This window comes from Danaus plexippus, chromosome 28, assembly GCF_018135715.1.
Source record: "Danaus plexippus chromosome 28, MEX_DaPlex, whole genome shotgun sequence".
Classification (NCBI taxonomy): Eukaryota; Metazoa; Arthropoda; class Insecta; order Lepidoptera; family Nymphalidae; genus Danaus; species Danaus plexippus.
The window spans coordinates 2,501,027-2,525,733 of NC_083556.1; the positions used below are offsets into that span (position 1 = coordinate 2,501,027).

General features: G+C 31.8%; 2 protein-coding genes and 1 long non-coding RNA gene across 5 annotated transcripts in view; 2 read left to right on the top strand and 1 right to left on the bottom strand.

Annotated features, from left to right (window-relative positions):
* The window catches only part of LOC116776392 (WD repeat-containing protein 7), a 112,602-nt gene extending 90,721 nt beyond the window's left edge, over positions 1-21,881 (bottom strand). The window contains exons 1-22 of one of the 3 annotated variants that reach the window (XM_061525298.1): positions 21,694-21,881; positions 21,125-21,363; positions 20,715-20,828; positions 19,691-19,834; positions 18,843-18,908; positions 18,239-18,401; positions 17,763-17,895; positions 17,401-17,427; positions 16,051-16,141; positions 15,402-15,549; positions 15,033-15,134; positions 14,342-14,482; positions 13,690-13,768; positions 12,984-13,125; positions 12,443-12,500; positions 12,007-12,168; positions 11,536-11,653; positions 10,452-10,615; positions 9,976-10,070; positions 9,335-9,419; positions 9,158-9,226; positions 8,693-8,785 (exon numbers count right to left, since the gene is read on the bottom strand). In XM_061525298.1, the coding sequence (XP_061381282.1) occupies positions 8,693-8,785; positions 9,158-9,226; positions 9,335-9,419; positions 9,976-10,070; positions 10,452-10,615; positions 11,536-11,653; positions 12,007-12,168; positions 12,443-12,500; positions 12,984-13,125; positions 13,690-13,768; positions 14,342-14,482; positions 15,033-15,134; positions 15,402-15,549; positions 16,051-16,141; positions 17,401-17,427; positions 17,763-17,895; positions 18,239-18,401; positions 18,843-18,908; positions 19,691-19,834; positions 20,715-20,828; positions 21,125-21,358 (2,428 nt within the window). In that variant the 5' untranslated portion in view covers positions 21,359-21,363; positions 21,694-21,881. The remainder of the gene's footprint in view (positions 1-8,692; positions 8,786-9,157; positions 9,227-9,334; positions 9,420-9,975; positions 10,071-10,451; positions 10,616-11,535; positions 11,654-12,006; positions 12,169-12,442; positions 12,501-12,983; positions 13,126-13,689; positions 13,769-14,341; positions 14,483-15,032; positions 15,135-15,401; positions 15,550-16,050; positions 16,142-17,400; positions 17,428-17,762; positions 17,896-18,238; positions 18,402-18,842; positions 18,909-19,690; positions 19,835-20,714; positions 20,829-21,124; positions 21,364-21,693) is intronic. The other 2 variants (XM_061525299.1, XM_061525300.1) reach the window with 2 other exon arrangements.
* On the top strand, positions 1,052-2,267 carry LOC133319769 (uncharacterized). Its single transcript, XR_009753276.1, has 2 exons — positions 1,052-1,140; positions 1,764-2,267. It is a non-coding gene; the product is annotated as an uncharacterized LOC133319769 (long non-coding RNA).
* Positions 21,882-22,131: 250 nt separating the features above from the next.
* Positions 22,132-24,637, top strand: LOC116776320 (coiled-coil domain-containing protein 13). The gene is made up of 4 exons (XM_032669495.2): positions 22,132-22,406; positions 22,630-23,256; positions 23,401-23,619; positions 23,804-24,637. Exons 1-4 carry the CDS (start codon positions 22,209-22,211, stop codon positions 24,590-24,592), a joined length of 1,833 nt encoding a protein of 610 aa, XP_032525386.2. The 5' UTR covers positions 22,132-22,208; the 3' UTR covers positions 24,593-24,637.
* Positions 24,638-24,707: the final 70 nt, after the last annotated feature.

Genomic DNA, 24,707 nt, shown 5'->3' on the forward strand with positions numbered 1-24,707 from the left:
GGGTGTTGTAGCAGTTACGGACTTGGGTACAGTATTTGCGGAAGGATAGGCAAAATGTGCTATAAGTACTTCTCAGGTGCATAATATCTTCTTCAGGCCCACCACAAGATATAGCATTGCGACACTTTATATGCTTTTTCTAGGTCAAAAAACACCATGTATACGATTTCACGTGCTCTTTTCAATTTTACAAAGTTGAAAAATTATAAAGAATTGCATCTGTTGTCGCTGAATTGAACCAACATAAATTCGGGCTTCTTTAACCACACTTTAATCCTGCAAATAAATTTTAAACTGCTTACAATCGCACTTATCTCTTAGTTCTCGCTCCATAATTCAAACTCACACTATCATAGTATGAAAGGTCAACTCTATCTCTTTATATTTTTTTTTAATTTCTATACATCGTGTTTGATGATAGCTGTTCCACGATTCTTCGCAACATTTATTTCACGAAAAAGATTATTTAAAAATGAAGTAAATCAGTTTTCATAATACGCGTTTTATTCTTTCAATATTTCATGCGAAACTCCTGTTGTCATTGAACCTTATTGTTTAGCCGAGAAAATAGATCACGTCTGTTCAGGCATTAGGGTTGATAAATAAATATTCCAAATTAACCTGGAATCACTAATTAAATTTACTCATATTTCAGCTGTTTTATCCTGTCTCCTCAATATTTGTCATGCAAGGCAATACGAAACTGCACTTCATGGTTCCACCCAAGAAGGTTTTAAGATCGGGCTCGGGATTCGAGATCGGGATAAAAGGTAGCCTCTCTCCTATTCCATGGTTCCAGCTATCTATTACAAAATGCATCAAAACAGACAGAGTTATTTTCTCATTTATAATATTAGTAGGGATACCAGTTCTCAAAAAACAGACAAAGTGTTAATGGCCTAAAGTCTAGACAGTTCCATTACATGTATGTACATAACGTAATATTATCGACCCAGTACTGTTTGATGCATGTCGAATTTGATTGATTTGTCGCCTAACTGATTTCAGTCTATCCAATTAACTTCACATATATATAAACAACTATATCTTTCACAAATGTTAAATTATTTGGGGGCTTCATTCAACACGGGTATGGTGCGATCGGAAGAAATATAATGAACACAAAACTGATTATTCTTGGTGAGTATTACTAACTGTTTTAAAGAAGATAATGCTACTTCTCTACTGATATGAGTATCCAGACAAACGTAGAGCCGTTTCTCACTTTACTTGATTTTTTTCAAGCAGATTTCTTTTGGTGGTGAAGTGCCGAATATATGAAATTTTGGGGTAAAAGAAATGTAGGCTTCTTTTCGCATCTTAAACTTTAACCTATCGAAAAAAGCCTCCCAAATATCGTCCTTTGGTGTATTAATATGTGCATATGCATGCAGTATATATACCATCTATGTGTTAACCAAATTTAACACCTTGCCCGCATATTCGCTTGGAATGAATGTCTATGTTGTTTTTTTAATAGTTTAGAAGAAATACATTTTTATTTTCATATATTTATTTTATAGATACGAAAAGAACTTTCGTCATCTATTCAAATGATTTTTTTTATGTCACATGTTTAGATTACTAATAGCATTAATTTATACACAGTAATATTGAAAACAAAAATCTAATTTGGTAACGGAACGGAAGCGTGAATTCCTAGTACATAAAATATATTCATATTTATTTTCGCTTTTGCTAAACTTTTTTTCTCAATATGAGTAGAACAAAAGCTTAGTAGACCAACGAGTTTTTATTCACAGGTTGTGTAGCACTTTTGTTACAACTTTCACATCAGGCTGGACGGAAAAAATGTCATGACAAGAATTGCATGAAACGCAAACAGAACAATGACAATGATGTTGACGACACGAAAAACGCTGATTATTTTAATAAAAAAGGAATTGCCCCAATGATAATGATATATCCAATAGGCGGCTTGAAGCGGGAAGAAAACAAAAAATTATCACAAGGAAAGAAAAAACTCTTTATAAGAAACCTTTTACAGCTTTTCACGGAGGCGGGAAATACTGTCACTGCAATCCTGAACTTTTTTTAAATGCTCCGCTGCAGGAGCTATCATCAAATGAAAGTGATCACATTGCTATCCTTTGAGAATTCTTCAACTTATTAACATAGACAACTGAGATTTTATTAAATTACGAATATAAAATATATTTTTGAAAATTACATCATTTCAAAAAATAATTCATTAAAAAAAAAAAACGTATTTTCTTCCTTTTAACTGAATAAATATTCTTTTCTGATTTTTAACCTTTTTCATTATAGATAGGACCACGTAATGAGGACAAAATAAAATATATATATATTCTTATACAAGCTTCCAAATATGATGAAAGCAAAATCATTCTTACAACAAACTTGTAATTTTTATGTTATTCTGAAGCACTCGTTATTAACATGACAATCGTATTTACGTACGATTAATGCGAATGTTGGGGGATATGGGGAAGTTTGTTGCCCTTTCACTAAAAAACTGATCAACAGAGGATTTAAATTAAACTTTTAAATAAATGGCTTTAACATTCCATTCCATTCCATTTACTTACTGAAGAATTCAAGGCAGAAAAAAATTATTGTATATGAACTTTCAGCATGGAGACGACAGAAGTCGCTGCCTTTGTGTATGCCATGTCTATTGTTTTGAAACGCTATACTTTTTTCTGAGCCCAACGACAAAGTGTATGTGAGCTCATTCTCCGTAAAAACTAACTAACAAAACTGTTTACGTCCCTACTAATTCCTACTAATATTTTAATTAAGTAACTCTGTGTCTGTTACGTTTTCTTTTCCATCCCGATCCCGAATCGCGACCAGCGCGGCAGGCACACGGTGAGCGAGGCGCGGGCGACAGGGAACGCGCGGACGCGTGAGCCCTAAAGGCAGACGACCATATCGGACCTATGCAATCTTAAAATATCTCACTTCACCGATTTTGCTTTATTTACGTTCTATGACAGTGTTTTTGTCTTTTAGTACAGCATAAATATTTTTCGTCAGTTTTTGAGTGTCCGTGAATAAAATATTTATTCATAGATTCGTTTAACTTTATAACGAAGTATTTATACATCATAAAACACTTGGTAGTAGGTGTTTTAGTTTCTTCATTGTCATTGATTAAGGAGTTTCAATAGACGTGTTCATTATAAGAAGATCAGTCTTGTTTTTTTTTTTATCAAATCTATTTATATTAAAATAAGGAAGATCTACAAACATTATTTGAAATAATAGTTTAGCCTCAATTAGTTTGTCGGTACTTTTAACGCTTCGACAGAAACGTTAGTAACATTACATTTTTTTTTTGTAATGGGACTGGTTATTATACTATAGGTATCCGTTTAAACTTCATGCATTAAGATTTAAAATGAATAAAGTCACAGGTATGATGCACTTATCTTAACTTGTGTGACAGACAGACGTTTCACGTGCAATAAAAAAAATTCTCTGATAAAATTCATGGTGTGAACATTTATAGCACTGATCACAAAAAGCTTGTGACATACATCTATAGGTATTTAATTTAAAATTGATGTTTCTGTTGGTATTTCAAATTAATAATTTTTATATTAATGTGTATGAAACTATACACAGTACTCACATAAAAAAACCAATCTCTATAACTTCTAGACCCGTTTTGATGGATCTTGTACTGACCAGTAGATAATGTCATTAGAAGAAAAGAGGATTTCTTTTTAACCGACTTCAAAGGAAGGAATTTTTTAAATTATTTTTTAATGAAGAGATCGTTGTCTTGAGGGAGTCCAACAGTCAAAAGTCAGAGTGTAATGAATGGATTTTCAAGAACATTGATTTTATAAAATCATCTGTACAAATAACAAACCTAGCCTTTATTTCTATTACAAAGTTAGTTAATAAATATATATATATACACACACACGCATATATATATATATGCGAGTCTGTGTGTGTGTGTGTATATATACAAAACACATTTGATATTGTGATAACCATTTCAATATTCAACAAACGTACACATAACCCGATGTCTGAAGACCTAAGTAGTTAATGAGATAATAAAGTTGAGATTCTGTCATTATTACTTAACGAATGCGTAAAATATACATCCCTTTTTGATTATTTCGTCGTACCCTTAGCCCCTTCACGAAGCTGAGAATAATGCATATAAGAAAGTAATCATTGAAATTTACAAATTTTTTTTTTACGCAAATAATGCTTCCTGAAACAAAACAAACTTAGGTAGAGCGAGGAGCTTGGACGGTGGAGGTGATATATATATATATATATATATATTCTCTACCAGATATTTATATGTCAGATATTATTAATTTAATATAATTAAACAAGATTATCTATTCGGAGGTCACTTACTAACAATTTTTTTATTATTTCATCTCTACAACTATTACGACATTCAATAATCAAGAACACAAATAAATGAAAAATAAAAATTTCAAATTAAAATGCCAATGTAAGATTTTCCGTCTAAAGTTAATTAGAAACAACATGCTAGGATATTGGCTTATAGCTACAGCTGAAAAAACACCTCGACAGAACACACACACACATATTAAAAACAGGAAATGATTATGCACACACACATATATAAGAAAATTATTAAATTAAAAATAATGATGCTTATCAAATAACGCAAATCTACAACATGTATGTCAAGGGTTTAGAATTGTACTTGCTACAAATAATCCACACCTAAACGAAACTAATATTTTTCGGATTACTATGCGTATTTTATTACATTTTAAAAACTACATACTCCCGACGTTTCGGTTACTTTGCAGCAACCGTGATCACGGGCGGACGGGCACACACAAACTTAAAAAAAAATTTTTGAATCGATTAATTTTGCAGGCAATAAAATATATTCTAATGACCATTTTGATTTTTTTTTATTCAAATTCAAAAATATTACCATTCAATAATTAATAAAATAATTTTTATGTACTAAAATTCCCAAAAATTCATAAATTTGTTATACTACCCGCAAACAAATATACCAACAAAAATTGGAAACGAGGGACTGAGTGAACTAAAGTTCATGTGTAATATTTTGTTTAGTACATATTGGGTTAACTTTCTAAGGCATCTAAAAAAGTAAAAAAAAAATATTTTAAAGTCGTGGTTATTTATTACGAGAGCTAAATGCACATTTCATAATTCTAAGTAATATTAAGTAGGTCGTTTCCATTACAAATTTACCGCTTATAATGTATTAAATATTTTAAATTGTTAATAATCTCAAGGAAAAAATAGAAGCACTCTTAAGTTGGGATAACAGAACCAGTGTATGAGACAAAGATACTTTTTCACTTTTACAATGAGAAAATCAGGCTTGGATCGAATAGAAAACTCTAAAAGAATACAAAACCGTCGTGGCTATTTTCGCTCCAATCAAACATGGTACCGACAAGTAGCATTTTCATTAAAATCATCGTTAAGAAGTTTAAAGTTGAAAAAAGAAATTTGGAAAATTTAAGATCATTAAAATATTCGTGTTTAAAAAATTGGCTTAATTATTTTTTGCTTGATTAATTGAATTACAGCAAACAGCATTTTGTTAAATACAGTTTTCGATACGGATAAAACACCAAAGGGGTAATTAAATAAAGTCAAATCCAAAATGGCGGTGTGTGGCTAACGGCTGTAGTAAAAGTGACGAATGCGAACATTCGTCACTTTTCATATATCAAATTTCTTGTCATGTCTTGGCCCATGAATTGGACAAATTTTTGGTACAAGGCAAGACACGACCAGTCTTAATGCCAAAGTTTTTTTGAGTGCCATGTTGACTAGTGGACCTTAAACCAGGCTAGTGTAAATAGCATGTTGGGCATCAATAAACACAGCATATTGCAGATTTTAGTGCTGCATGACGGTAAAAAATCTTATATGAAATGTATTTCTTGAGTTTTCACAATCTTTTTCAACAAAATAGTAATAGTGTATTAAAAATAGCATAATATATACATATACGGAAAAGATTATGTTAAATTTAAAGTCATTTGACCGTTACAGTATTTTTTGATTACTGCGATGTTAAGTCTGCAAAGCGATCAAGATCCAACTACTAAAAACGCAGAAAGATGTTTGTTAGACGATATAGGAGCCACGAGTGGGAAGAGACACAGAACGAAAGAAGGAAAAATTACGAAACTGAGCGGTCAAGTGGAAAAATATACGAAAGACGACTACGAAATCAGAAAAAAGATTAGAACTGAAGGGCTACTACAGACGAACTGTTGAGAATGGTACTGTATCATATGTCGTGAACTTTGCACCAAAGTTGAGACCTTGATGTAAATAGATATACCTCCAAAAATTTTAAAAATAAATACTTGCACAAAAAATGCATTTGGGACTCACAGACTAAATAAAACCTCCCCTAGTACACTAATTTTTATAATGTTCAGCTTTCTTTGAGGAGCAAAATAATTGGTCCTGTCTAGTTCTAGATGTAGTATATAACATATATATATATATATTACATTACAACCAAACATACCGTTTGTCAAATAAAAGTTGATTTCTTGGCGGTTCAGAATATAACGCGGTCACATGATCGCTGGACGGACAAAGTCGCGGGCAATAATTAATCATTCACATGAAAGAAAGCATTACATAGTGTGGATTAATATATTTACCATAATGTACAGCATATACAAAATTATTGTTATATTGCATAATGCTTTTTTTATTTAAAAGGTTTTACTTGTTGGGGATACTGTTTATTTCCGTGTACGACATCAGTAAAAGATCACCATATATATTGGCACTTAAGGCCAATCATTTTAAATTTCAAACCAATCAGTTCCAAAAATAATTCGATAATCTACTATCAGAATCCAATAGCCGGTTCTCTAGATACGAGCGAAAATATCGCAGCACATACACACATACAACTAAAATACATAACCCCAACATCATTCGCTTCCCGTCCCACAATAAAGTGCGGATAAAATTCCTATACATATATAACTAGATATAATCAAACAAAGAGCAATATCTAGAAATTTCGAAAGTTGCATGTTAACACTTTAATAATCACTCGAATATGATCTTTATTATCTGATACTTAAAGTCTACTTCATTCGTGTTCAAGAGGGGCTTGTTTACTTGAATCTCGACTGCCTTGGCTAGGGCGTAGGCATACTCTCGAAATATACGGTTCAATATTTCACCATACTTACATTTATATGCGACAATATTTTCTCGAAAAGTAATTAATAAGGAAGTAACAATTACTTTTTAAATACAGATTAAAAAATGTATATGTATTTTCTTAACGACACAGAACCGGCCGTTTACATTGACAGTACAGGGAATTATAATTTCCATCAATTCACCATAAAAATACTTTCATAACATAAAGGATAAGGTTTTATATATTAATTTTTATATTTAAAACTCAATTCAGAATATAGGATGATTAACATTACTACAAAACTAAAACTCTGAATCTTGTTTTTCAACAAATTCTCATTCTTCTTCTGCTTCTCATTTAGTTAAAAATATATTATTTTAATATTACTGTATCTATATAAGATACAGGTGTTAGTTAGTTTCAAGAGAGCCACTTGCAGTTAGGCTATAATTTGATATAATATTATAATCACTGTATAACTCAGTATAAAAAATCAATCAATTAAAAACTACCCTCTGTTATAAATAGTGTGAATATGTCTAATAATTTAAGAGGTATATTAAGGTCAATCATATTGTATCAATCACAAAAGGCTCGGCGCAACACAATCCCGTGTGTTTACGATTATAATTTGACCACATTATTTATGAATGTAGATCACCTTGGTCACTTCTTATATTTATTAATGTCTTTAACAATATATACTTGTAATTACTTATGTATATATATATATATAAGTATTTCAGATAATCCATTACAATATTTGACATTTGATATTTTAAATTAACACCAACATATAAATAAAGTTTTAGTGTCTGTTTGTTCAGTCTTTCTACTGATTTTACTGGTAATAAAAAGGAGCTTTTAAAATTGTCCCTTTCTGTATATCGTCTAACCTTCGATATGACTACACCAATTTTGATTAGAATCGAACCAACGTACAGTCCACTACGAGATTACGATACCTAAAGAAGTTCCTCAAATTATTTTTTTTATAAGACTCAAACAAATCTAGTAATATTTATTTAATATATTTTGAAAAAGTAACACGATATTATAACACCTGAATTAAAATTAAAGTGTAAGTAATGCCATCTGTTGGCAGAACTTGCATTTTCATCATTTATCACGAATATAGATGGCGCCACTCATTGACAGAGTTTTACTACGTAAAGTAAAAAGTGATTTATGTTGAGTATTATTATAAAAAATATGACTTACCTTATAAAAAATACTTGCTGTTGCATAATAAAAAAGTTCAAACTGTCAAACGCAGTAATATATCACGTAAGAGCAACTTAAATCTATTTCGAAACTTATATTTCATGATTACTATAATTTTATATCCATCCCTTTCCTTCCCCATATAGCTATATCATTCACTCATTGAACCAAAACTCTTTTCAATGAGAACTTTAACTCCAACATTTTCTAATTGACTTATTATAGTGCTATCTCTTTCACACGCGTTTTTTCGAACGGATCTGTTTTCTCTTTCGGATTATTTGCTTTCTCTCTCTAACATACACTTACCTTTATGCTCCATCTGTCCCTTCAACTGCTCCGCTTTCGCTTGTAACTTAGTCTGCATAGTTTCCGCCCCTTCCTTCATTTTTGCGAGAATACCTTAAAAAAGACATGCATTTTAATATATATATATATACATTACGTGTAATTTAAAAAGAAAAAATAGCTCAAAACATGGTTTAAGTTTATATATGTACTAGGAAACATGACTGACTTCAAAATTAAGAAAAAATCCTAATATGATGAAAATACTTTTTTGAACATAAAATCACTATACGAATGAGTTAGCATACAAACATACACTACTTAAAGCCTAAATAGATTATTATTATTTATCAATCTTGGCAGATAATTATATAAATTCCCAACAGACATTAAAACCTCTTTATATAGTCCTCTTTTTAAAAAATACCCATTTCAGTAATAAAAACAAATATTCTAGTAAACATTATGTTTAATAGTAATCCAAACCATGTTTGTCCTTTTCCTTCAACAGTCTTTCCATATCTCCGGCCTTGTCTTTCACTCTCCCAAAGAAGTCTATCCGAATGCAGCACACAGACAATAACATATTTATTTAATAAATATCTATAATAACCTATTGCCATCAAAGCCGGAACATATCCTCAAATAATAATTCATATATACCGGATATCCGCTTGGCTGCGTCAGGGCTGGCACTCTGCGTCAGGGCTGCCACCTTCATGTATTCACTGGTTATGAGACCGGCAGCCTGGAAAAACATAGATTTAATTTGTTCGTTCTCGTTGTAAAATATTAATATAATGTATACCTTTTAATTATTCTACCATACTATATACATTAAAATACAAAAGTTATAATGAAATTAAAAAAAAAAAAGTTTTATACATATTGCAAAACACAATTAACATCCTCAGTTACATTATTTTAGGAACTTTAACATAGGAATAATTAAGGTATATATTTTTAAATATATTAATATGTGATAATTTTCATATAACCAAAGTTATTTATCTTGTATATGAGTTACTTTTAATTAAATTTAAAGCTTATATAATAGATATTTTTCTCCTTTTATTCGTTAGCTTATAATTTTATATGTATTGTGTATACAAATTTGATAAATTAATTATATCGGGCTGATGAAGGTTCATTAACTTATAAATACAGAATTTACTTAAAAAACCAAAAAAAAAAAAATATTTTCCTAAAATATATCATAATTACACATAACATTAAAAGTAACTTGACTATTCAATATTAGTCTGATATCGTAGCTTCGTCATTGGATGCTGTTGCCAACTTACTTCCAAACTCGCTGGGCTCATGGCGGAGTACTCCTCGCTCAGTAGCTCCACGATCAGACCCTCGATGTCGAAGAACAGGATATGACTTTCAGGATCTGAATAAATATTATGGTATAGCCAATATTCAGTTATATTATATTCTGAGAACATTTAATTCAACTCAACTCTATTTATTTATGCGACATATAAGGCCCATAGCACACGGGGCATTTTATACGCGCATTAGGAACGCGCATTATCGGCGCCGTAGACGCTGATTGTTGCGTTTGCATTGATGACACAAGCACACGCAGTATAAGCGAGGTTCACGACCACACTGTGTGCTTAAGTTACAAGGTTGCGTTCTAATCTCGTACGAAGCGCGTATACGCGCGTCATATGCGCGTCGCCTGCACGTATAAAATACGCCGTGTGCTATGGCCCTAAGAGCGAGCAAAATCTGTGTTTGTGTTAGCTCTTGCAGGGTTGTCACTCACCGGCGGGATTAGACCTGAAGCCCTGAACTGTGAGGGGTGCTCGTCTCGCCCGCGCGGGCTCCGCCAGTGGACCGGCGTTTCCGGAACGATCAGCCACCTGCAGCGCCGCCAGACCTCGTTGGGTGGCCGCTCTCATTGCTGTCAGGTTGCGATGACGAAGACCCCTGGATAGATGGAAGTTATGTCATTATTAGTTTCTTGCGTGATAGTTTTATTTAAAACCAAAAACGATATTGTGCTAATAACATTATAAACCTACATTACAGTATGGTGTCCACTTGATATAAATGTTTAAGACCATACTAAGGTTAGGTAACAAATGAGTTAGAGCTTTAAGATTAAGATATCTGTGAAGAGTGGAAGTTGTGTGAGGAATCGTTTTGGCAATCTTCTGTAAGATATAATAAAGAAAGACAGGCCAGTAAATTACACAACAATAGTACAGTAAAGCTGTACACCTTAGTCAGGAAATCTTTAAACTTGTATTAGTCAAGGACTAACATCATCTTTTGAAGTTGACTGAAAGCCAACTCAACTGTACTTCAAGTTTCAGCTTCACTGAAGTATTGAAACTTCATTGAACACTACGATTATACAAAAGCGAATCAATAGCAAAAAATAAAAAATACTGAGCAAAATTTTTCATGTTAACTCTGGAACTGAGTATTATTAAAAACATTGAAGCTACTGAAAGTTATTGATGAAATTTTGAGCTGATAATTTATAACTGAAATATAATAAAACAAATATTGTTCGGATTTACTACGGGTTATTTTTTTTTGTTTAACTACATACTCCCGACGTTTCGGTTACTTTGCAGCAACCGTGATCACGGGCGGACGGGATGAAATTTTGTTTATTAACGCGTAGTAATACGGAATTATTAGTTTTATTGTAATGAATACTCGCGAAAGTCTAAGATGTCATTGCAATTGAAATAGAAAATGTAGAAAGCAAAAATTAACAGAAACGACGTGGAATAGAACAGGTAATCTCTCTAAAACATCTCGTAATGTGTCTAAAACACCTGGAGCGCTATGTTCCAGAAGTTGCAGGTGTCTATGGATATTCTATTGGAGCTCACCTGAAGAAGTGGACCGCGGGATTTGCCAGGCCTTGCAGGTCCCCACCACCGACCGCTCCACCTAATTCATCAGCGACAGCTTCGTCACACGCACCAAGGACCTCCTCAGCTATCATACCTGTACACAAAAAACAAATGAGCAGCACATTAAATTTATACCTAATATATGTTACAGCTGACTGAATGACTCATCTATCTGTTACATAGGAATACTGACATTGACGTTTCCTTTATTTGGCAATAAGGGCTTGATTGCTGTTAATATAACAGAAAATCTTCGCCAGTATTTAGTTGAAAGGTTTTTTTTGCACACCAAACCTTTTCAAAGTCACAAATAAAATAGTTTCTGCTCGACTGGATCTCAATCGATTCATGAAGAGTAAATCAATTTGCAATGTCTTGTTTTAATTACGAACAGTTAAGATTGTCTATGGTCTAATTCTCTATGACCGACCCTAAAAGGAATCTCACCATGCAGTACTCTATCAAGATGTCCAGTCTCCATTTGCCAGACGTAGACAGTACCATCACTACAGCCTACCACCATAAAGTCATCAGCCGGCCGCCACTTGATGGTCACCACCGGAAATAGGTGACGGGAGGCCAGCGTCACGCACTTACGTTCAGACAGACCTTTGGATATAATTTCAAAATATTTTCCTTATACAAAAGTAAATACACAAATATGCTCAGTAATAAAATAGTTTTGCAATTTATTTTTTACTGAGCAAAATGAGCTATAAAATTTGCAGCTTAAAGCATCATGCTGAAGTAATATCCCTCGATTTCACACAAAGCAAATGTATCAAGTAATTTATATCAGGGATAGAATCGGAGACCATGAAATATATTTAAACAACAAAACAATACGAGTTATGGAAATCTAGACAAAGATAGACATACTCACTCAGTAAGGTCACGCTGTGGTCAGATGCCACAGAACATATACACTTCTGAATTCGTGGCTGAAAAGATATACACAATATATATATATATATATATATATATATATATATATATATATATATATATATATATATATAACTAAAAACATAAGCTCCTGATCTGCATGGCGTTATATTCTGACATGTACAAAGTTCATTGAAGTTTTATGTCCAATAAGACTTAACTTCCGTCGAAAACCTGGTTGTTGAATATCCTAATGACAGTGAATCGATTCCTGATCCCGCATATTCCTACAGAGAACTCACACTACATTTTTTTTAAGAAGGGACCAAATGTATCCAAAATACACAGCATTTGGCGCAGTTATAGTCAATGAGTTAAAAAATTGATAAAGCCTTAAAAACCTTAGTTAATGGAGATCTTATTTTTTAACAGCAAACGTAAGCCTAGGTTTAAAACATCACGAGTCGTACAAAAAATATAATTTTATTTTAAGTCAATCTAGAACTTTCTTTTATGAAACCACATAACATATAACTCACGGTACAATTCTGTGGTGGTACTATCAACTGTGTGATCTCCCCAGCGTGTACACAGAAGCGATGAAGAAGAGCCCCACTGAACAGATCCCACAGACACACAGCGAAATCTATACCCCCAGATACTAGGTGGGCCTTGTCGTACCTGCAATAAATATATTAGTATTGCTACCAACATTAACATTGGACTTAGAAAATATAAGAAAAAAATCTGGAAAGAGCAGGATTCGAACCTAGAACGTGCAGAATGTTGAGTTAGGACCATTTGCTTTACGAATTCGGCTATCGTGTCATTTATGGTATATTAAAACGTTAAGGAACAAAGGCCAAAAATTTTACTGAAATCTCGTATTCCGGATTAATTATAAATATCAATACATATTTTATATAACTCAAAAAATCTTTGTTATATGTATTAAATATTAAACGTACTTACCTGCATTGAAAAAAAATATTTACTCGTCTTATTTAACTTAACCATTGGCCTTAAATATATATAATACCTTTAAATTACTATAACTTGATGACATCTAAGATTTTCGCGAGTTTTATTCATTTAAATGAAACTAATTTTTTTCGGATAACCTACGCGTGCTTTATTTTTGTAAAAAACTACATACTACCGGGCAGACATTTCGTTTGCCCGTGATCAGGGATGCTGAAAAGTAACCGAAACGTCGGGAGTATGTAGTTTTTTACTATAACTTACCTGTAATTAACATAATGTGGATAAAGCAAACAGTTCACTCTACCGTTGTGGCCCAAAAGCAGTTGGTGGGGGGGCCAGTCTGAGAACGAAATATATTAACCTTAAACATAGCCCACTATTAGTTATTTAGATGTAAAGCAGCACAAAAAGTGTAAACTAATCTTAATATTATTATTTATTGCTTATTTAGACTAACTTCTAAAGATATTTATATGTAATAAAAAAAATATATATGTCTGTCTACATTAAGTATGTATGTAGGAATTTTTTTGCCCTTAAAAGTCCTTAGAATTGGAAGCAAAACCACAGGAGACATCTAGTTCATTACGGGACTACATAGTTTGTTTTTGTAATCAAAAAATACTCAACCCAAATGCACAGAGTTGCAAGAAACTGGTACATGTATTTACTATATGCAATAATCTACTACAACCTAACTTTTAAACGTACTTTTTATATTTAAATGTTTATGAGTAAAAGTGATTTATATATATATAATATTTTTTTGCACGTTTTTGGTGATGAAGGAAACTGCGATAATAAGTTCTTAATTCTTTATAAGGATATTTAAAACTCAATACATTTAAGCCAGGAATATATGAAAATTATATCTGATTGGTCACTTCTTTTTCTGGTGGTACCACCTACTTACCGTTCAACTGCTGGTGATTCCCGTGCAGGAGTTGCAGCTGTACTGTATGGGTTGCGTTCACTATCACTATGGACCCGTCCTCGCGACCTACCACCAAACGGTTAGCGGCCAGCAGGTATATTGAGGAAGTCAGTTTTATTTCTGCCAAGAAACAAAGTCCAATTTAACTAAGCAGTCACAATTTCTATACCTATATATATAAATTTTTTTTTTTTGGATATTTATAGTTTATTACTAGCCGTTACTTTTAACTTTTGCTTTCTTTATAATTTATATATATAAAAAAAAAACTAGGAATTCTATAGAAGCAAGTGGGTATTAAACTAAATTCCTAATTCAGTGATAAGTCTGAAATAATTTCAAACAAAACATAAAAAAAACTATTCAAAGTATATACTTATATATCCCATATGGACGTAAGAATAGATAAATTATTTGCACATAAACAATAATAAATGTCGATAAATAATAAAATACTATTGTTACATTTATTCCTCGCCCAAAAAAGAAAAACCCTCCGAAATTTTCATTAAATTTGAAAATTAGTTAAGTTAGAATAAGCAGTGAAATTTTATAAGCACTGTGTGATCGGTAATGTGTTGTAGTGTAAACAAGGGAATTTTTAATATATATTACGCCAACGAAGTCGGGGATGTCAAGGAGGAACATGCAAAAATATATATATACACACCAGGTTCATCTGGATGTCCGAACTGATCCAGTATACCAACCGGACTGGGGTTCATTTCCGCCCAGGCCATTTCCAAGCTCGTCATCACGATGGGAGCATGAGCTGTTAAATAAAATTAATTATACGTACCGTCTATAATGATAATATACAAAATTCTCGTCACCCTGTCATTAGGACTGTTTAGTATACCTTTTATTTACTTATAATAAATTAAATGAAATATATACAATAAATGTACATCTGATTTATAAAAGATTCTTTAAGTTAACATTAAATTAACAGAAACTACATTTATAATTATCATCGTATATAATTTTGTGTAGTATATAAAAGACGAATGCTGAAATATATGAGAGCATATTGTCTTACAAGAGACGTTTTTAATCTGTGGCGTGGCTGCATCATCTACATTCCATAAAGAGACGACGCCATGCGAATCTCCTCTGAGAAGTAATCTCCTCTGTTTTCCACCGACTGATGTCAGAATGAAACGCATGGCTGGCGGGCAGGACAGCAACTGCAGCAAAAAATAAACGTATATTTTAACACAACTATATGTTGCACGCGTCTTTGCTCGTCTCAACATGGACAAATGTAGCCAAATAGAATATTGTAAATAAATCATTACGGAGCAGTGGACGTAAGTAATTGGAGGAATAAGGTGTTGGAAGAAGGTATGAGTCATAGGACATATAAGGTATTGGACATCTGAGGTAATGGACACCTGATTGATAAACTCATGAGGATGACACCTGAAACTGAACATTCAAACGGTGACGTTTCGGGACCGTCATTTATTAAAACCATGTTCAGTGTAAAACTCAGCTAATTGAACAAAATCAAACCGTAACGGTCCTGCTCTATAAAGCCAACATTTCTTAATTTATTACCAAACCCTATATCAAGTATCAAACCAACTAACACAATATTTATTTAGCTCATATTCTGGAACACCTAACACCTTTTTGGCCCTGGTGAACCGAATCTTTAGAGCAATCCATGATGATGAATGCCATACCTTATTATCTGGATGAGCCAAGGTGCTGAACAACACTGGACTATCGTGTTCAACTGTTGGTCCATGAAAGCCTTTGTGGTCTGGTACAGAGCTGTAAAATTTACGTAACTTTGTACCCTTCCATAGTTATCCACAAAAAGGATCTATGGATCGCGATCTATAACATATTTCTTTGTAATGTCATGTGCTAGTTAGTTTTCCATCATTTCACGTACATCATGAAAATAAATACAAAACAAAAAATGAATCGTCTTTAACATAAGCCAATGTGTTCCTGGGAGGTGTCTCATGGTTGTGTTATAAACGTAAATTTAACAAAACTATGGGTTCAAATGGTGTGCTATAGCAACATAATACACGGACTATTAAAAATCAATAATCTAGAGCATAAACAGAACTCATAGACAATACACGACGCTAGAATAAACAAAAATATATAGGCCATAGAAATGGAACTTCTTTGGCGTCAAAATTCTCTTAATTTTTTTTTTATTTTAATATAAAACTACTATGTTACACGTTATAAACTAATATATAGAAGATCTTTGAATGCCAAAAAACGGAACATGTTTGACAAAAAAAATCCACAGCATGTCATTATTATTATTATTATTTTTAATATTTATATGGAAAAAAGAAATTAATTGATAAAAACATAAATAATATCATTGAATTTTGAAACTCACACAAATTTTATTATAAATTTATTTCATTTAAACATTTGTCTATGACATAGTTGAGTGAGTTACGTAATTTTTTTTAGATCACAAATAATAATGCAAACATTTAAAATAAATGAATTAGCTAAGTTTTTTTTAAAGATAAATAAGTTTTTGTCCGTCTATAAGTGAGATAAAAATATTTAATCTACTGAGGGAATCAAAGGGCGCTAAAATCCCAATTATTAAGTAGAATAACGTCTCGGCCATACAAAAATATATTTTAATGCTATACCAATAAAGTTCCATTTCATATATCAATGAAACAACACTAGACATCTAAACAAACCATCACAGGTATCTTCCAAATAAATAATCCACTACTTTTGCTGATAATGTAGAATTAAAATTTAAAATAACCGAACCTTAGGTCAACTTTAGTTCAAATGGAACAGCGACCGGGCCAATACATCCCTCAAGTCGCGGGTTCAAAAATTCTACATTATCTTATATCATTTTTTAATCAACTAATCATCACATTAATATATATTACAATATGACGAACAATGTACGGACATACAGAACTATCAATACGCTTTCCATTAAAAGGACATACATACATTATCAGCAAGGAAAAAAAACAAAACGCTGCTATGAAATAAATAAATACACGTACAAAAACTGTGCTGACCTACTGATAACTCGCCCGCGAAGTTTGCTATAAAAGAAACATCATGTTTAGCACAAGCTTCCAACCTAGACACATATAAAATACTTCATACATTACAATAATAATTTTTAACCAACCGGGCATCGAACCCGGTATTAATCTATCGACTATCACAGTCATGACTTCACCTGAGCCATAGTGTCACATATATATATCATTCAATATTTTTTTTCTTAAGTAACAGTGAACAAAACAGGCGTATGTGCTCTGATGATAATCTAATGCTTTGAGATGAATGATTCCGTGTCGGGTTACATCACTAGCCTGTGTGTTTCATATCAGTTATGAGGGTAGTTGTATATTATCCGCGTATAATGACTTACTTTGCGGGTAGTTTATAAAGGTACCCTTTTCCTTCGGTCGACCAAACTAGGACTCTGTCCGGTGCGAGGAAGTCACCTGACATCCAACGCTCGCCAGATGGCGCTTGGATCGAACACAGCACTGAGAAGTCACCTGAAAAAAATATTATAAAATTAGTTTTTTATTACCCTGTCATTATTGGTTAAGACTTAACGAAACTTTTAAATTAATTCAAAAAAAAACATATTATATTTTTCCTTTCTATATTATATTACTCCCTATACTGTTTTGTACGAATCTATCTAAATGTTATCAAAAACTTGATATTCCAAATAATATTTGTCTATCATAAAACATAACATACAATCAATTTTTTATGGAATTATGAAACAAATTCTCAGATACATCAATACAAGGACATTTTTATTTACTCTTTCTGTCTTATATATATATATATATATATATATATATATATATATAGAGTTATATAGTTTACCCGCATCATATATCTGACAGTACTTGGCGCAGACTATCAACACTGTGCGCTGGTTGTAGGCGCAGCAGTTCAGTGAGAGGGCGTTCAGACAGCGGATCTGCTTTGACTCATTCTCGTATATGGGTTCCGATTGCTTATTCTCGTGGCCGAGGAGGGACCACACCTAAAATTAAATATTATCAAATATATTGTTACAAACATTGGTTTCATGAAAACATATGAGACAATACAACAAGTACGAGGTGTATAAAAAATAATCTAACATAATAATACAGCTGTAAGGAACGAATCAAAGAATGAAAAAATAAAAAAATAAAATAACCAAGAAGTATTTATGAATTATTTTTTTTTTTATGAATAAACATATTATAATATTCATTTAAACTTTTAACAATCAGATGATAATGAAGCTGAAAGGTATAGAAATGTAATATAAAAGTTAACGACAGTAAAAAATATTATCCGTATGTTATAGGAAAAATATTTTGGGCACAAACATATATTGAATGCAAATATAATTACAACAAAGGAAATAAAAACAAAAGTAAAAGTAATATACTCACAGACAGAGTAGAGTGATAAAGTTATACATAAAATTACTTACCTTGACTGTACCCGTTATGGAAATTGCAAGCACAACATCATCCTTCCTCGATGATGGCCGTAGAACCTGAAGAGGAAAATATAATACAATTAATGATATAAAAACTTCATTAACTCTCATCATGGAGTTATTAAAAAAATAATCAAGAGAACACGATATTTTTTTATGTTAAAGAGGGCAACCGAGAAGACGGTCTACCTGATGGAGGTAGTACCGTCGCCCATGGACATCCACGACATAGTTTTGCGGATGTGTAGCCACCCTTGATTAGGGAAGAGGAGGCGGAAAAATTGGGAAAGTGAGAGAAAAGGGAAGGGGTAGGAAAGGGGAGGAAAAGGGAAAGGGCAACCGGCTCTCTCACTCATCGGACCAAACGCAGCCATTACAGACTACTTCACGCCGATCCTCTGCGAGAGGGTGGTACTTCCCCGTTCGAGACAGCCCATGTTCGAGCTGCAAAAACTTGACTACAGGTACGCTCTACCACCTACAGATTTATTTATTTTTTATTTTCCACTTGTCACCTACCCACATATTTTTTCTACAAAAGCACATATCAGATAAAGCATTAGATGGAACTGTTTAACGTGACTTAAAAAATATGATTTTACTTACTTTGCTACATCTTTACTTACATACGTTACTGTAATATACAAGCATCAAAGCTCTCTCAATACAAAAATCCATATAAATATATTCTGTAAATATTCTCCCTCCCTTTCACACTCACACTCAGACAAAAATCATACACACAATTCCCTATTGCTACAGCGTTATACAGTATGTATAATTTTTATTTTTTACTATACTTAAAAATCGTTCATACAATGAAACACCCTGTATCTTACATGCAACGCTGATATCCAATCCGGATTCATCTTCGAACTCAAACAGAACAGGATCTCCAACGAGAAGGGATCCATTATCAGTATCTCAGCGTAGTAACCATTGCAGAAAAGGCGCAAATCTTCGCTGTTGCACATGTGATACGCCTGAGGGGGAAACATATAGCTTTAATTTATATAACATGCAAATTTATATGTAACAGAAATCATATCTTTGTGTAATATAACCGCACAAATATTACACTGATCAGTGCATGTTTCATCTTCCAAATTTAAGTACACTTGGATAATATATTAAAGAGAATATTAGAATTACAAAAACTTGAAAAAAAATAATTAAAAATTTTTTAGAATGAAGCTAATATTTTTATAAAACGGCCTGCCGAAGGAAAAATTATATAGAAAATTTGAATAATGAGATCTAAGATTTTCGAGAGTTTTATTCATTTAAATGAAACTAATATTTTTCGGATAAACTACGCGGATTTTTATTTTTATGTGTCACATCTCGTCTGCCCGTGATCACCGTGCCCGTGATAAAAATCCGCGTAGTTTATCCTAAAAATATTAGTTTCATTTAAAATTTTAAAAAGTTTAAATTAAAGACAGTTGATTTATAGCGACTAGAGCGGACATCAATATGCAAGTACTATGGATAAGATAATATTATTCTATTCTCGTTGAGTTTACCTAGATTAGGAATAACGGCCACTAACAAATTTTGGTTATGGACTGTCGTTCACAAACTAAGCCCTTAGCCCAAATTAATATAAAATTTTTTGTTAACAAATAATTTTTTTTTACTTAGACTTAGCACACTATATATATATATATATATATATATATATATATATATATATATATATATATATATATTTACCTGGTAATTAATGGCCATTTTATATATAATGTTTGTCATGTAACTATATATAGTAAGCAATTTGGTTCTTATGCAAGTGAAAATAAAGTCCATTTAAGGTATATGTAAAATTATATTAAGACTTTCATAACAAATTATCTATAATACCTGTATATTTGTGTGTATTTGTGTCAGTTTTACACTCTCCCTGCATTTGCCATCCACCAAATCCCAGGTACACATTTCACCGGCCTCAGAGGAGCTCACTATGAAGTTATTATCCTAAAAAATATGTAGAAAATTAGCACATTTTAAATCATTTAAATCAATGCGCAACATTTTAAAGCTAATAATAAAACAGAACTAAAAAATTAAATTTTCTGTAGCCACTCAATCTAGATTATTTAACTATGGTAATATTAAAAAAAACATTATTTATTAGAAAAAGGTTCTGCTTTTCTTGTTATAATCTTATAAGACGGCAGTTTTTAACCTATGTTATTACACAACACAAAAAAAAATACTAACTAAATTTTATTTTATATGTACATATATTTATGACAAATTTTTACTATTACCTGTATTATAGAGGCTCTAGATAAACATGTGACGGGAGCTGTATGTCCAACAAGAAGACACCGTGGGATCATTTTCAATGAATCTGGATCTACTTGCCAAATACATATCTGACCGTCATAGCATCCAGTTACAAGAGTTTTCTGATCTCTTGAAAGATATACTGATGAAATGCAATGTGTCGGAGCATGTTTGCCCCATAACACAACAGGTACTATAAGATTTGTACCGGGCATTATGCCTAAAAAATTTAAAAAAAATGTAATTAAATTAAATACAGAGCAAATCAATATTTCTCGTTTATAATGATACAGTTTAAAGTGAGTTATTATGTAATAATACTAAATATTCATAGTAAACACAATAAAAAATAGTAACAACAAATTAGTTCTGAACTCCACTTTAAACATTATACTTAACGTAATTAAGCTGCAAGTCTATCATTGAAAACCTATTTGACTAATAATGTATTGAAAAGCAATCAATAATAACTGTAAGTTGCCGTGAAACTGTTTTGTTTGCTTTATTAAGATAAGAAGTACTGTACAAGGGCAAACTAATTGTTTTATACCTTGGGTGCGTTCGGGATATCGCTAGCCAGTGAAGTTTACAGCGCAGGATCCATCCACATGTGTTAGAGCACAGTAACTGACAATTTAAGAGCTAAAATGATCCTGTTTTTAGATATTTTTCACGCAGTACGAAAGAAATAAAATCAATGTTTTGTGACAGCTGATCGTGACAAACGTCAAAATACTGAAAACCTGAAATTAGTGTTGCTATGTCCATTACCAATAATACAACAATAGAAAATTAAAGATATTTAACGACCTTTAGAGCTTAACTTTTAAAAAATACTGTTACTAAATATTAAATAATTAAAAAAAGTTGTCACTTTTTTAATTGAATATATTGTCTTTAATTTTATTTAATTAAAATACAATAATATTTTTTTATATATTTTTTATTAAAAATTGAAGCCATCTTTAAAACTTTCATTTATTTTACTGGGAATCTAATATTTTTATATGTATTGATGGTTACTAATTGTCATAAATTTTACTTATACGAGGAATATTATTAACAATGGATAAGAAAATGGTTTCGACTACGAAACTTAAAACTAAAGGCAATGTTAAAGATGATAAGGGATCTGAATTAGCTGCAAAAATTGATGAAACGGATGAAATGAAGTTAAAAATGCTTGCTGCACTTGATAAGCCAGAGCCCGACGATATCTTGTACCCTCCAGAATTAAATGCTCATCTAATTGATCAACTACAGGTGCTTATTCTAAAATTATGTAACACTTTCAGTTATATATGTACTTATTTTTAGTCCTTCATATCATAAATCTTCAATCCAATAATATAATTTTACTCGAATGTTGAATAACAATTTCTATCCTAGACGTTATGAAGTTTAGTCAAATAGTGTATAAAAATTTAATTAGCAATTTATATATAACGTTTACTAATATTAAATACTTAAGTATACTTAATTTTAGATAATGACTTGCGAAAACAACCAACTCCGTAAATGTGTATTCACAAAAGATGAAGAGATAAAAGAATTAAATAAAACTGTAACGGATCTCAATCAACGTATCCGGGATATCATATCCGGTACTGGGCCTGCTATATCATCAAAGTCCGCTGGTATTATAAGCGCAAAAATTACTGAACTTTGCAAACAGAACCGCCATCTTGTGGCGGAAGTAGAGAGTTACAAAACCAAAAATTCATCCCTCGAAAGAAAAATTATGCAGCTCGATATGATTAACAAAGAAAATGAAAAATTAGAGGCTTGTTTATGTAAAGATGAACCAGGAGATATAAATTCTGACGAACTCAAAGAACTTAACAATAAACTCGCTGTTGTTAATAAAAAATTATATGACAGCAAAAATAGGAATCTTGAATTAAAAAATGATATTCTGACCGCTACTAAAATCTTACAACAGGAGCTAGGCGATAAATTCACTAGCATAAAGGATTTACAAAACGATTTGGCTGGATGGAAGGGTAGGGCTCAACAAATTGTTTTATTGCAAGCTAAAATTAGCGAACTTGAAGAAAAATTGAATGGAAAACAAAAGGAGTCTATTGATTCTAAACGGAAGGACCAAGGTCAGGTATGTGCTAAAAATCGATATATTTTCTAAGTATCATGTATTTTTTGGCAAATATCTAACATTCTATATCTTTTACTTTTACATACGAGTATACAAAAATAAATTTTACCTGTTTGGTTTTAATTTAAAAAAAAACTGTCGTAGGTAATAAAAGAAATTGAAGTGAAAAGAAAGAAGGAAATCGATCAGACTATAAAAGATTTAGAAGTTCTGAAAGAGACAAATCAGGAATTAAAGAAGAAGCTGGACGGTGCTCGATGCCGAATAAGAAACTTGGAATGCGATGCTGTAACTATTCGGCAAAAGATGCAAACCTTCGTGGAGAAAAGCAACCACGATGATCTTCTTATTAACGAGCAAAGAGTTAGTTCCATCAGTTGGAATAAAGTTATTTTTATTTATTTAATTCTTACATTTATTGGGATCCTCGTGAAGATGAAGAGTAGAACTAATTGTGTGACATTTATTATATAAAACTATGTATTTGACGGCTAAATGGTAATTTAAAAAAATAAACTGTTTATATTGGTTTAATTTGTATTTTCAGAATCAAATTAAAACTTTGGAAGCATATTACCAAGAGATATTAAAAGAAAATACTTCAAAAATGAATAAAATGAATAGTGAAATTGGAGAATATCAGAAACTTATAAAGAATACAGATGCGAAAATAGACGCTCTGAGACAACAAGCCTCAGAAAAAGCAACTAAAATTGAGGAGCTAAGAGCTCAGTTATTACGATACGAGGAATGCTCGTTACAAAGCGTTTTCTTTACTCCGATGAAGACTGCTACAGATAATGAAATAAAGAAGTTGTCAGAACTGGTTGTTACATTAAATGAGAGATTAGACAACGAACGAAATAAATGGGAAGAACTAGATACACATCACAGGAAATTAAAGGAGAAAAGGAAACGACTGGAAAGAAAAATAGTATCTTTGGAAGATGAATTAAAAATGTTGAAGGATTCTTCTAAGAGAGGATCCAAAACATCTAAAACTTTAATAAGTAAAGAACCAAACGAAATGCAACAATTTGGCGGAGTTGCTATTTCAAAGAAAATGTCTTCACTTTCAGCTTTTGATAAACCAAGCGATCTAGTGTCCTCCGAAACTACAACAAACGAAATGTATGACGCCTGTGACAAAGAGGAATTAAAATATAAATTAGAATTGGCAGAAGAGAAGCTTAAGATCATGGAGGATAAGTTAAGAATGATTGAAGAGGAAAAACAAGACGATTACAACAATTTGACTGAAATGATACAAACTTCTAAGCAATTATTTAACGAAGCGTTGGCTGTATTAAAACGCGATAAATGTCAGTGTTCTTAATTTTTGTTAAATTCATTTCATAAATATATTTATTTTCACAGATAATTTTTAATTTCACTTTAACTTTTGCTTGTAGTAGAAACATGATGTAATGGTAATATTCTTGTTACGAAAT